This window comes from Chelonia mydas, chromosome 12, assembly GCF_015237465.2.
Source record: "Chelonia mydas isolate rCheMyd1 chromosome 12, rCheMyd1.pri.v2, whole genome shotgun sequence".
NCBI lineage: Eukaryota > Metazoa > Chordata > Testudines > Cheloniidae > Chelonia > Chelonia mydas.
In genome coordinates, this window is record NC_051252.2 from 9,194,242 (window position 1) to 9,207,171 (window position 12,930).

At 41.1% G+C, this 12,930-nt stretch overlaps 1 protein-coding gene across 10 annotated transcripts in view; it reads right to left on the minus strand.

Moving 5' to 3' along the window:
• Positions 1 to 12,930, minus strand: part of NECAB2 (N-terminal EF-hand calcium binding protein 2) — a 378,861-nt gene that overhangs the window by 47,833 nt on the left and 318,098 nt on the right. For all 10 annotated transcript variants that reach the window (XM_043526524.1, XM_037877468.2, XM_043526527.1 and 7 more), the window contains one exon: positions 6,349 to 6,467. In XM_043526524.1, coding sequence (XP_043382459.1) covers positions 6,349 to 6,467 — 119 coding nt within the window. The remainder of the gene's footprint in view (positions 1 to 6,348; positions 6,468 to 12,930) is intronic.

Here is a 12,930-nt window from a genome sequence, read left to right on the forward strand (position 1 = left end):
TGGGACAGCTGCTGGCCAGGCTCCAGGCTGGCAGTGTAGGCTGAGAGGGGTTAAGCGCTGGGACTTGGAACTCAGCCATGGCTTAGGCTGATGACTGGCTTGCTGGAAATATAGTCTGAGAGGGAAAGGCTGGAAGTTATGTTGGAAAATGAGGGAGAAGAAACAAGGGATGAGGAATGGCTTCAGAAAAAGAAGAAGAAGAAGAAAAGAATAGAAGTATCTGTATCCGGAGAAGAGGAAGCAGGCAGGGATGGAAAAAAGAGTAAGGAAAAGGACTGACATTTTATAATTACTAGCTGAAGATGTAAAGATGGGAGATGTTAATCCCATGAAAACAGTGGAATGGATTCGGTGACGTATCAGAGATATATTAAGAGCTAAAAGAATGCAGAGTGGAGATTCATTAGTAGAATGTACACATAAGCAACAGGCTGAGAAGCTTCTTAAAAATACAGTTTTAGGGACAACAGAAGTAATTTGCTAGCTACCTAAATTTATGACAGAAGCAAGAGGGTGTAATGTATGGGGTTCCCCTAAGCATGACTGAGGATGAAACTGAAAGGGCAAAAGGGGAAGACAAAGTGCTGTTTGTTGAGTGATTGATTAGCAGGAGATGGGGAGAACACAATGATTTGAGTAACAGTTAAAGGTGCAACGCCACCTGATAGGGTTAATATAGGATATCAGCTCTTCCAGATTAAGCCATGTATCCCGGGTCCTTTGAGACAGTATAAATGTCAAAGGTTTGGGCAGGTGGGAGCTGCCTGAAAGGGGGAAATGAGGTGTGGTACTTGCAGAGGAGAACACTCATATGAGAATTGTATGTAAGGACCAAAACTACAATGCAGCCCCTGTGGGGATAAGCACGGTGCAGCACTCAAAGGGTGCATGGCAGTGGAACGAATTAGAAAGATACAGAAAATTCAGACGATCCATAAAATATTCTATGCAGAAGCCACCGAAAGATATTCACAGTGAAATGTGGAGGAGGAGGAAAGAGCCAGTGATGGAGAAGAGTGGCTGGGACAATGACATGCAATTCAGGGCAGGACAGATAATATAAGGGGAACAGATGAAGATGTCCTGCTTGTAGGCAAAGAGAAATGTATAGCATTTATGATACAAGTGATTAATTGTACTTTACAGACAGGGGAGAAGACTGAAAGAATGAACATTATAACAAAAGTGGCAGAAAAGTATTGCATATGGTCAATCTCCCAATAGATCATATTCATGCAATTTTAAATGAAGGTAATAATGTAGTTTAAACAACATGGTTCTAATACTTTTTCTGCTTTAACACACATAGTGTAATAACACATGGCCAGGAGTTAAAGAAAACAGCGTTTGAAATGGAAAACAAACCTGGTGCGATATGTGTACAAGAAACACAGTAAATGAGAAAACTTATGATTAGACTTCTAGGATATGATGTAATCAGACTATGCACTCACAGACCAGGTGCCAGCTCATGCCTAAGGCCCAGGCCTCACTGACCACTTACAGCAGAACAGCTGGAAACCAAGCCAATTCACTTGTGTAGTAATATAGACTGTTTAATGTATAAGAATGTATTTGTGTTTCAACTTCAATGGGATTCTGTATGAATTGTTTTCATTTATCTGTATCCTGTTATAATGTAATAGCAAACCTTTACATTGTATATTCCCCTGTAACTAAATAACCCATCAAATGAGAAAGAAGCCTTGTATAATGCAAATGAAAATCTTTAATAGGAAAGTAGTAATTCTAGCACATTTCAAAGCAAGTGGTCTTTGTGTGTGTGATGAACGGAGATCAAAGACTCTAAATGCGCTCCTCTGTCTCGTCCTCAAAGAGCCCATGTAACGATGTAATTACCCTTGGAACTTGCTTTCTGTGAGAAGCAGCTATAAGTATGGACACAGGGAAAAATTCTTCATCTTTGGACTGTTTGGATTCTAACAGGGCAAAGTAACTGATCAAGATGATCAGATCCTCAGAGTTACTCTGAGTAGACCTAAAAGATTTTGGGGAAACTGACAAATTACTACGTCTCTGTTACCTTTTGAAATTATAGAGTGTGATTCACCTGTTCATATATATTTTACTTCCATGCCCTCTCAATAATTTTCATTCCTTTTTCTTAGCCAATGAACCTTTAGTAAGTTTACTGTAGAATTGACTACCAGCATTGTCTTTGGTGTGAGATCTGGGATGCAAATCGATCTGGGGGAGTGACTGGTCTCTCTTGGGACTGGCTGTAACTGGGATTTGTGATTTTTGGTGTAAGTGACCATTTATCACATAGACAAGGTAGGTGAAAGAGTTCTGTGTAGCTCGAAAGCCTCTCTCTCTCTCTCTCACATCAATAGAAGTGGGTCCTTGTCTCTCTAATATCCTGGGACCAACACTGTCACAACTACACTGTGTATTTATTGCATATTCTAGCTTGCCTGGGTGTCAAGATAGAGTCTAGAGTGTCTAAGGGGACTGTCTGTGACTCCATTATAGGACTGCTGTAGTAATTTAGGCATTCCCATTTGTTAGTGGCTTGGTAAAATTGAATGATAGAACATACCAGCAGTTGGGGGTGTTTGCCCTGCTTTGGACAGTTTGCCCTAACTAGGGTGACCACATAGCATGTCTGAAAAATTGGGACGGCGGTAATAGATGTCTATATAAGAAAAAGCCCCAAATATCAGGACTGTCCCTATAAAATCAGGACATCTGGTCACCCTAGTCCTAACGTAGGCACTCACAATCGTGAGCCACTCCAGACAGCGGGACACAGACTTAACAGAGAAATAACAAGAGGAGGCGGTATCTGTATATTTATAAAGGAAGGTCGTAGTTATGGTAACATAGAAGTACAGAACTTAAGTTTTGAGTGCAATGCTGTTGAGATTCCTCTGCAGAATAAGAGCACCTTTATATTCTAGGTTGTCTAGCATTACACCCATGTAAAATGCTAGACAACCTAGAACAAGGAGAGTTTGCCAAGCGTGCCAAAGGCCTGTATACTATTTGTGGAGACCTTAATAGCCATAATGAGTTATGGGGAAGTAGGAAAACTCATTATAATGGCAAATGCCTGAAACAGTTCATTGACATGCACAAACTGGCATTGCTCGATATTGGAGTAACTGCTAGGTTTAATTCGGTGCATGGAACAGTTTCATGTTTAGATCTGGGAATTGCAACAAGTAATGTAGCAAGTAAATGCATCTGGGAAATCGATAAAGAATCCCTGTGCTAAATTATATATCCACACCATGGTAGTGTTGAAAACACTGAAAGGATTCCTACCTGGAGCCTTAGAAAAGCAAACTGGGAACTCTCTAAGAGTAAGTGTGCAGAGTTTCTAAGTATCATTGAATAAGTGATAATCTAGAGGAATTTCATGATAATATAATAAAGGGAGTTGTTGCAGCAGCCAACCTAGCTATACATAAGACATCTAATTGCCACAAACGCGGAAATCCAGGTCCCTGGCGGCATGAAGATTGTAAAGCAGCAACTAAAGAATGAAATAAGGCATACAAACAAGCAGAAATACAATAAATAGCAAGAACTTAATGAATTATAACAGGTATAAAGCAATGGCACAAAGAATTATTAAAAAGGCCATGTAAGAGAGTTGGAGAATGCATTGTGGAAAACTGAACAAAGATTCTGAGGTTTCAGAGAGAGAAACAAGTTAAAAGAATGAATGGGATACGGAGTAAAAACAAATGTATACCTGGTTTTATAGTAAATGATTAGTGCTGTTGATTAATCGCAGTTAACTCACGTGATTAACTAAAAAAAATAATCGAGATTAAAAAAATGAATCGTGATTAATCGCAGTTTTAATTGCACTGTTAAACAAGAGACTACCAATTGAAATTTAGGGATTTTTTTGGATGTTTTTCTACATTTTCATATATACCTTGCATTCTGTGTTGTAATCGAAATCAAACTGTATATTTGGATTACAAATATTTGCACTGTCAAAAATGATAAACTGAAGAAATAGTATTTTTCAGTTCATCTCATACAAGTACTGTAGTGCAATCTCTTTGTCCTGAAAGTGCAACTTACAAATGTAGATTTTTTTTTGTTACATAACTGCACTCGATAAAAAAAACAATTTAAAACTTCAGAGGCTACAAGTCCTCTCAGTCCTACTTCTTGTTCAGCCAATTGCTAAAACAAACAAGTTATAGCACTTGAACCAAGATTTAAAAATCTGAAATACCTTGCAAAATCTGAGAGGGAGGAGGTGTGGAGCATGCTTTCAGAAGTCTTAAAAGAGCAACACTCTGATGCGGAAACTACAGAACCTGAACCACCAAAAAAGAAAATCAACCTTCTGCTGGTGGCATCTGACTCAGATAATGAAAATGAACATGTGTCAGTCTGCACTGCTTTGGATGGTTATCGAGCAGAACCTGTCATCAACATGGACGCATGTCCCCTGGAATGGTGGTTGAAGCATGCACATCTGGCACACAAATATCTTGCGACTCTGGCTACAACAGTGCCCTGAGAATGCCTGTTCTCACTTTCAGGTGACATTGCAAACAAAAAAAACAAGCGGGCAGCATTGTCTCCTGCAAATGTGGAGGGGAAAAGAATGTTTGCTGAAGAAAATGGTGAGCTCTTACATGGCTGGACAGAACATAAAGATGATGAACCGAATGAAAATTTCAGCATCCAGGAACTCAAAAAATCTATAGACAAAAGTAAAAATACAGCTCCAGGTCAAGATAGCATAAGTAATGCAATGCTTAAACACTTAGCAGAAGGGAGTTTCAGAGTTTTATTGAAATTATATAATAATACACGGAGAAAAGGAATACTACTGGCAGAATGGAAGCAAGTGTGGACAAAATTATGGAAAGAGTGATAAATGAGAGATTCATAGCATTCTTGAAATTGTAAATGGTGCAAAGGGTTTCAGGCAAGGTAGGTGCACAGTTGATCATATTGTAAGATTAGAAACAGAAATACAAAAAACCACGAGGAACAGAGGGTTTATGGTAGCTGTCTTTCTGGACACTGAAAAAGCATATGACATGCCATGGAGGGAAGACTTGCTGTATAAACTAGCCACAATTGGAATAAAAGGAAGAATGTTCTGGTGCATAAGAGATTTCTTATGTGATAGAATCTGGCAATTGCAATACATTGAATATTTATAAATAAAGGTACGATTGTGTCACGGAGGTCACGGATTCTGTGACTTTCTGGGATCCCTGGGACTTCTTCCGGGGCAGGGTTGGAGCAGCTGTCAGCCCCGGAAATGACGGAGCCGCTGGTGGGCAGCCTGACTGCTGGAGCCTCAGTCCCCGGGCCGCCAAAGCAGCAGCTGGGTTTGAATCAGTCCTCCTCCAGGGTATTTTTAGTAAAAGTCAGCAACAGATCACGGGATTCTGTGACTTTTTGTTTATTGCCCATGATCTGTCCCTGATTTTTATGAAAAGTATCTGTGACAGAATGTTAACCTTATATATAAACTAATGGCACTCCACAGGCGAGTGTTATCAGCCCCGCCCTGTTTTACATTATGATTAATAATCTCCCAGAGAGTATACGAGCAGGAATAGGTATTGGTCTATTTGCGGTTGACTGTGCTATACAGGCCGAACACAGAAGACTTAACAGAGTTGTGGAGAGAACCCAGGAAGTGCTCAGGGTGATTTCAGAATGGGGAGATACTTGGGGATTTAAGGTCTCACTGGCTAAAACAAATCTTCACAAGAAAGATGATTGGGGAAGAATGGAACCTTTATGCAGAAAAAATACAGGTAGTTCAAAATTTTACTTTCTTAGAAGTTACGTTTGATAAACTAACTTAGAAGGCTCATCTAGATAATATCATGACTAAATGTAAAGGTAGGGTGCATTTGTTTAAAAGTATTGCTGGGAACAAATGGGGTGCAGATAAGAACACATTGCTGGTGCTGTATAGGACATTCGGGGCAGCTCTACCAATATTGCCGCCCCAAGCAGTCGCCGCCGAATTGCCGCCATGGGACACGGACGGCCGCCCCATTCTCAATGCCGCCCCAAGCACCTGCTTGGAATGCTGGTGCCTGGAGCCGGCCCTGAGGACATTAATAAGATCAGTTATAGATTATGGATGCCAAGCCTTTAATTCAGCTTCTAAATCAACACTAAAAATATGAGCGTTGATCCAAGCCCAAGCTCTTTGAATTGTATGGGGGAGGACTTTTATGACTCTGTTGTGTGGGATGCCGGGAGCAAGCAGAGAAATGCCTACACTATTCCCAGCCACAAAGAGGTGGGTTAGCAGTGAGTCCGACCTTTCCAAAGGCCCATACGACAGAGTATCAAAATGCAAAGAACATATAAAATACTCACCAGTCTGGAAGCTTTTCCTGTGCTCCTTGGTCATGATTCTGTTATTGGGGGAATAACTAGGCACAGGGTTGTCATACCAGGTATCCATTACACCATGGCCAGATTTACTGTGGTAGTGTCTGCAATTCAAGCACATACAGATAACTAAAGAGACGATAATAGAACACACTCTAGGTAACCCCTGTCACCTGCCTGTATTCATAAAAATATGTTTCAAACACAGTAAAACCTCAGAGATACGAACACCTTGGGAATAGAGGTTGTTTGTAACTCTGAAATGTTCATAACTCTGAGCAAAACGCTATGGTTGTTCTTTCAAAAGTTTACAAATGAACATTGACTTGGGACAGCTTTGAAATTTACTATGCAGAAGAAAAATGCTGTTTTTAACCATCTTAATTTAAATGAACAAGCACAGAAAGTTTCTTTACCTTGTCAAATCTTTTTTTTTTAAACTTTCCCTTTACGTTTTTAGTAGTTTACAATTAACACTGTACTGTATTTGCTTTTTCTTTTTCTTTTTTTTTTTTGGTCATCTCTGCTGCTGGATTCCGTACTTCCAGTTCCAAACGAGGTGTGTGGTTGACTGATCAGTTGGTAACTCTGGTGTTCATAACTCTGAGGTTTTATGGCATTTGCCATGACACTCCCTGCTGAACGGTGATAGGACAGGACCTCAGCAAATCAAAAGCCTCTTGTTTCCTCCATCTGGCTACAAATTCAGTGTCCAGTGAACTACAGTATTTTCACAAGTGCACAGCAGCAATCTAACTCTGCTCCCTTTGAAGTCTATAGTACAACTCCCCATTGACTGCACTGGGAGCAGCGTTAGGCCAGGGCTGAGCACTTTTGAAAATCCCACCTTTATCTTTTGATATTGCAGAAGTTTCAGGGCACACGCACAGCTATGACCACCACATACAACTCTTAGGGACGGAGGTATAAAAGAAAAAATGGGCACATCCAACCAAATGAACTGAAAGTCAGCCTCCCCACCTCTCTGTCCCTCATCTCCCAGGCAGAAGCTTGAGAAAAGAGAGATGGATCTTACAGTGTGTCCTTAAGTTCAGAAAACTTGGGCTCGATCAAAACAAGCAAGAGATGCACTAGTTGCTGCAGAAAACAGGAAGGAATTCCTTCTGTCTCCACCTATGTGCAAACCCTCCACAACAGACCAGGTGCATTATGGGCTTTTCCCCACTTCCTCTGAAGAGCAGACCTCTGGGGTGGTTTGTTTAAAATGTTTACAAGAAGCAATATTACATCCACTATGATGGGGAATTTAACATTTAAATCACCTCCAGGGACACACGCATTTCAAAAAGAAGCCTTAACCAGCACATAGGAAATGTGTATTCCTTTTTATTATATGGGCTTATATGAAGGTCATGAAAGTCATGTGGCTTTTATGAATCATTGCAAGAAGCTGTAAACTGTATGTGAGATGGAGAAAAAAAATCTCTGTTTGGTACACAGAGAATGGAAAAGGATTAAAATAAATGGATCCAGAATTCACTTTTGGGGCTCAAAAAGTCTTTTATTAGACTCACTGAACCCAGTGCAATTAGTTACATTTGTGTTATTGTCCCAAAACATGCATCTAAATGGTGATTTATGAAATGAGCACAATCATACACACACGCTTAACTCCGCTGATGGCAAACAGATGCTTTCAATGAGAAGTCTATTTGAAGACCAGGATGTGCTTGATAAGCAGAGCTTCTTGAACTATTTATTTTGAATCATTTTCATTACAAATTCAGTCCATTTTTTCTGGTTAATAAATCATTCAGAACCGATTCCAGTTGCAAATGCATTTGCTCCCTGGAATGGATGACAGGAACTTTTGACATAGACAAATATTTATGCTAAAATTTGTGAAAATATTGAAGTAGTTGTCTGAATCTGGATAATCAATCAATAATATGTGACACCACGAGACACACTCAACACTTATTCCCCAAAACAGTCATGAGGCAGTTTGGGGTTGTGATTATTTATTTTATTTTTTTTAAAAGAGCCCGCTGATAAGTCAGGAAACAGCAGAGTGAGTATTTTCTGAACAGATCCCGTGGTACTGTATGCTACTGAGAAGTCAGTGTTGTGCCATATCTAGAACCAAGTAAATAATGTTCCCTCAATTATTTGTCAGATTTCACCCTTCTTTCCTGTTCATGACATATTCCTGAAATATGACACATGGCCAGAAAGAGTTAAGCATCCGGCAGCATAAATGACTCAAATTCAACAACCCTTAAAGACATACGGGGAGATAATGTTTGTGTTTTTACATATATATTAGTAGAGGTCAACAATGTAATCAATCCCTGTCTATGCTGTATTTTGTTAATTCAGAGATCAAAAGGACATCTTAACATTTAAATGAACTGTAAACATAAGATATCCCTGTATTCATCTCTCTTTGAAAGGTACAGCAAATCATCTGCGAATGGTGGAAAAACAGGCAATTGCCTTATGTTAATCTGTGTGGATAATTACTGGTGATGCTCAGGAAATGGGTCCACTTCAAAGTCCCCATGAGTGCCTATTGTTCGCCGAAGGACTCCGAGCTGTCACAAGAAGGCCTGAAACTGTATAAAGATGTTTGGGTCCCAATCCTTTTTATCTCAGATCTGCTTGACGCTTCATGCAGGGGAAGCCTAAGCCATAAGGACTGAGATCCCAGTTCTCACTGGACCAGCCTGGATATAAACATTGGACTATAACCTATGGACTAATTCTATAAGAACTCTTTGCAACTACAAAGCTCACCATCTCTGCTATGAATCTGAATCTCAAGAATTGTACTCATGTCTGTATGTATACTGATCTTTTAACCAGTTCTCTCTCTCTTTTCTTTTTTAATAAATTGTAGTTTAGTTAATAAGAATTGGCTGTAAACGTGTATTTGGGTAAGATCTGGAATATTCATTAACCTGGAGGTAATGTGTCCGATCCTTTGGGACTGGCAGAACTTTTTTATATGATGAGTAAGATTTTCAGTAATCCTAATCATATTTGACTTGGGCGTCTGGATGGAGGCCTACAGCTGGGTTACTTTAAGGGAACTGTGTTGTTGTCTTTTGGGTAACCAGTGAGATATTATAGAAGCTGTTTTGTGCTGGCTTGGTAAATCTAAGTTTTGGAATATCCACCAGCTTTGAGGATTGTCTGCCCCATTCTTTGCAGTTCACCCTAATTGAGTGACTGCAGTTGGCTCCCCTGGGCCTCTGGTCACAATCTGTTATTCCAACTTGTTCATGAAATTCTTTTGCAATTTTTCCACTATCTGAATATCTAGTTAACAGTTAATTGAAAATATCTAATATTCACATTACAAAAATTGTTCCCAACTGGTTAGTAACCTAGAACATGGGATATTTTTTTTTTTGTTCCCTGATTGGATAACATCACTAACTAACATGCACAGAAGAATTACCATCCCAAATGCAGTACTTAGAATATTCAAGCTCATAATTAGCTTTACATGAGTATGTAAAGCTTGACCACTCGAATGGTTGAGGAAATAAAACCTGAATGGATTGAACTGACATTCCCATTTGAAAACTAATAAATATTCATGGTAAGTTTTTCCTCACAATTTACTCTGTTCTAGTCATCAGTTTACTGACCCACAATGTTCAATTTGGAAGCCTGGCTCTTCAAAGAATACACTGTAGCAAAAAAGATCTACTTCCTGTGGGAAGTAAAGTCATCAGGCCAAGGGACTGGACTCAGAGACTCTGGATTCTATTCTCAGTTCTGCCACAGACTTCGTGTGTCCTTGGCTTGGGCAAATGACTTAATTTTTGCATGCCCGTTACCCTTCTGCAAAATGTGGAGGAGGAGAATACTTTTCTCCCAATCCTTGGTCTGTCTTGTCTGTTTAGACTGTAAATTCATTGAGGCAGGGTCTCCCTAATGTGTTTGTACAATGCCTAGCACATCTCATTGGTGTCCTCCCCAGGTACTACTGTATTACAAAGAAATAACCTCATTTCAGTATTGATTAGATAAAATATAGCCATCTGAATTCCATGCTTAGTACCTTACACTGATACATCCTGGCAGAATAATATGGACACAATTATTGGTCAAAAATGTTGCATACAAATGTTTCCACAGTTTGTGGGACAAGAAAAACAAATTCCAAGAGCTTCAGCTATGAAAGAGTGCCTAAATATTAACATTGGCCCCATAGTTTATGGAAGGGAGTTGTGTAAACTCAGCTTGGAAATGATAGTGTGCGCAGATTCCATCACTCGGTCAAGTCACAATTAGCATATATTGCAAGAGCCCACTCACCAGCTCCTAAATGTTTTCCTGTCACGTTAAATATGTTGAGAATGAGCAATATTCACAAGTTTTTCAAGTTTTTTCAAGCAAATCGCTTTCTTTTCACATACCGCCTCCTCTGAAAAGCATCCATAAAATGGCATTGCAGGAGAGAGGGGGATGGGTTCCATAACTATTCTGGGACCCAACCAAAGAGAAAGATTTTTACACAGCCATTTCTGCAGCTTTTTGACTGACTTCCAGTTTAATGGAGTCGTGCCGGCAGACTTTGCCTTGCTGCCTGCCCCAGTACAATCATGTTCTTTTCTGGCATACGTGTGGGTGATTCACTTCTCGGATCATCTCCATTTACTCTCTGCCTGAGGAAAGGAGTGCAACACTCCTCTCTCAGGCTTCTTCGGCCCCCGCACTGGCTGACTTACTGCAGATGCACCACTGATAAGCGCTTGAGGAAACCATACCCAGAAGGAAGGGTTGGCTTGACTGTGGGCCTTGGAGGGGGATGGGTTAGAAGGTGCTGCCTTCCTCAGGGGTCCAAATGTGGTGTTTTCACAGCACCCCCAGGCCCTGCCAGCCTGAAGTCTCAGACCCTTGCTCAACAGCCTGCCCTAGACTCCTGGGCCATCCCAGAGCTGAACAGCTTGGAGGTTTTTTAAATGTAAAACAAGACCAGATAGGTATTGAGAGATCCCTCATGGCTCTGTATTTTCCGGCTAAAGACAGTGACTAGGTCCTACTGTGAGTCAAGGAATCGACAAGACAGGCTGTCAACAAACCTAGACCCAAGCCCCCTGTCACATACCACATAAAGCAGGGCAACACTTGCCCCCACACTTGTGTAGTTTCTCTGGACTCTCTCTCTGTGTCCTCTATCTCACTACCATTATCTTCCACAGCCTCCCAGCATCCAGTGGGACTCCTTTCCAGGAAAGAGGATGCAAGTGGCATGAAGGCTATTTCTGAGCAACATCAACCTGTTTTTTTATGCTGAAGGTGGAGGTTCTCTAAGTCATTCCACCCAGTCTTTCCGTTTTGCAGTGCCGTGGTCTCTCACTCCCACCCCCAGCCCATTTCTCTAGGTTTCCCTGGAGCTTGTACCCCTGCCCTATGCAATGAGGGGAGAGGGGGGAGAAACAGATATGATGGATGTTCCTGAAATCTAGAGAAGGGGTGGAGCCATGACAGAATGTGGAAGAAACACTACACAGAGAATCACAGCACTTGGCATTTTTTCCTGATAGTTTGCAGGCTCCTTTCTTTTGAATACATAATTACCAATGCCTGCCTCACTTACCTGAGAGCTTTGTGTAGTATATTTAGAAATGTATGATACTACGTCACTTCTGATAAGCCCCCCTTACTGGCAATAAGCAAAACTGCCATATTGTACATAAAAAACCAACCAACCAACCAACGAACAACCCACAGATTCAGTGTATTTGCCCGACAGCAACAGAAAAAAATAATGTTCAAAAATTAAGTAAGCTTTTTGCCTAAAGTACCATTCAATTTCTGGATGCCTCCAGGGTTTGGTAATGGAATACTCACACCCCTAGGTCAGCCATTTCATTTGTCGTTTGCAACATAAACAAAGTTGATAACAAAAACCTAATCAAAGGCCTGTGTGAAATGACGTGACCTCCGCCCAGACCAGTGCGTCCGTATCACGCAAAGGATCCGCGCAATTGGCTCTCTTCGTGGCAGACTTGGCAAGGATTGAGTGGACTTGGTGCCTGAACGACTCCGTGGGGAAGCACAAAGAGGGGGTAATCCGGGGAAGTCTGCTTTGCTATTGCCCGTTCTGTGGACAAACAGCTTCAGGCTCCAGGGCTGTAAAACCCACGTCCCTACATACTTGAAGCTACCCTGCCCCACCTGAATTAGCGGCTAGGAAATGCCCTGCTCAAAAGCATCTTTTAAGAGAGTTATTGAGGATGTTCTCTTAACATACTCTCACAAATACAATGGCTCTTGCTATCTATTGCAGAGGGAGAACGTTGTCTCCCCGCCATGCCTTCTTGAACTTCCCTTTTGTGCTTCTCCTTGAACACTCAGCCCCAGGGTTCTCTCTGGCCTCCCCTCACACCCAGGCTCCTGACAAATCTCGTCATTTCTCCATGTTTTTTATCTTCCCCCTCCTCCTTGCCGACTGCCAAAACTGGATCACACCATGGTCCTTTCTTACCAAGATCATTGTAACCTCCTCTCCCATCTCGTGCGCTTTCAGTCAATGCAGTATTCTCTCCCTGCTTGCCGCTCTGACATGTCACTCCCCCTTCTCCTGCC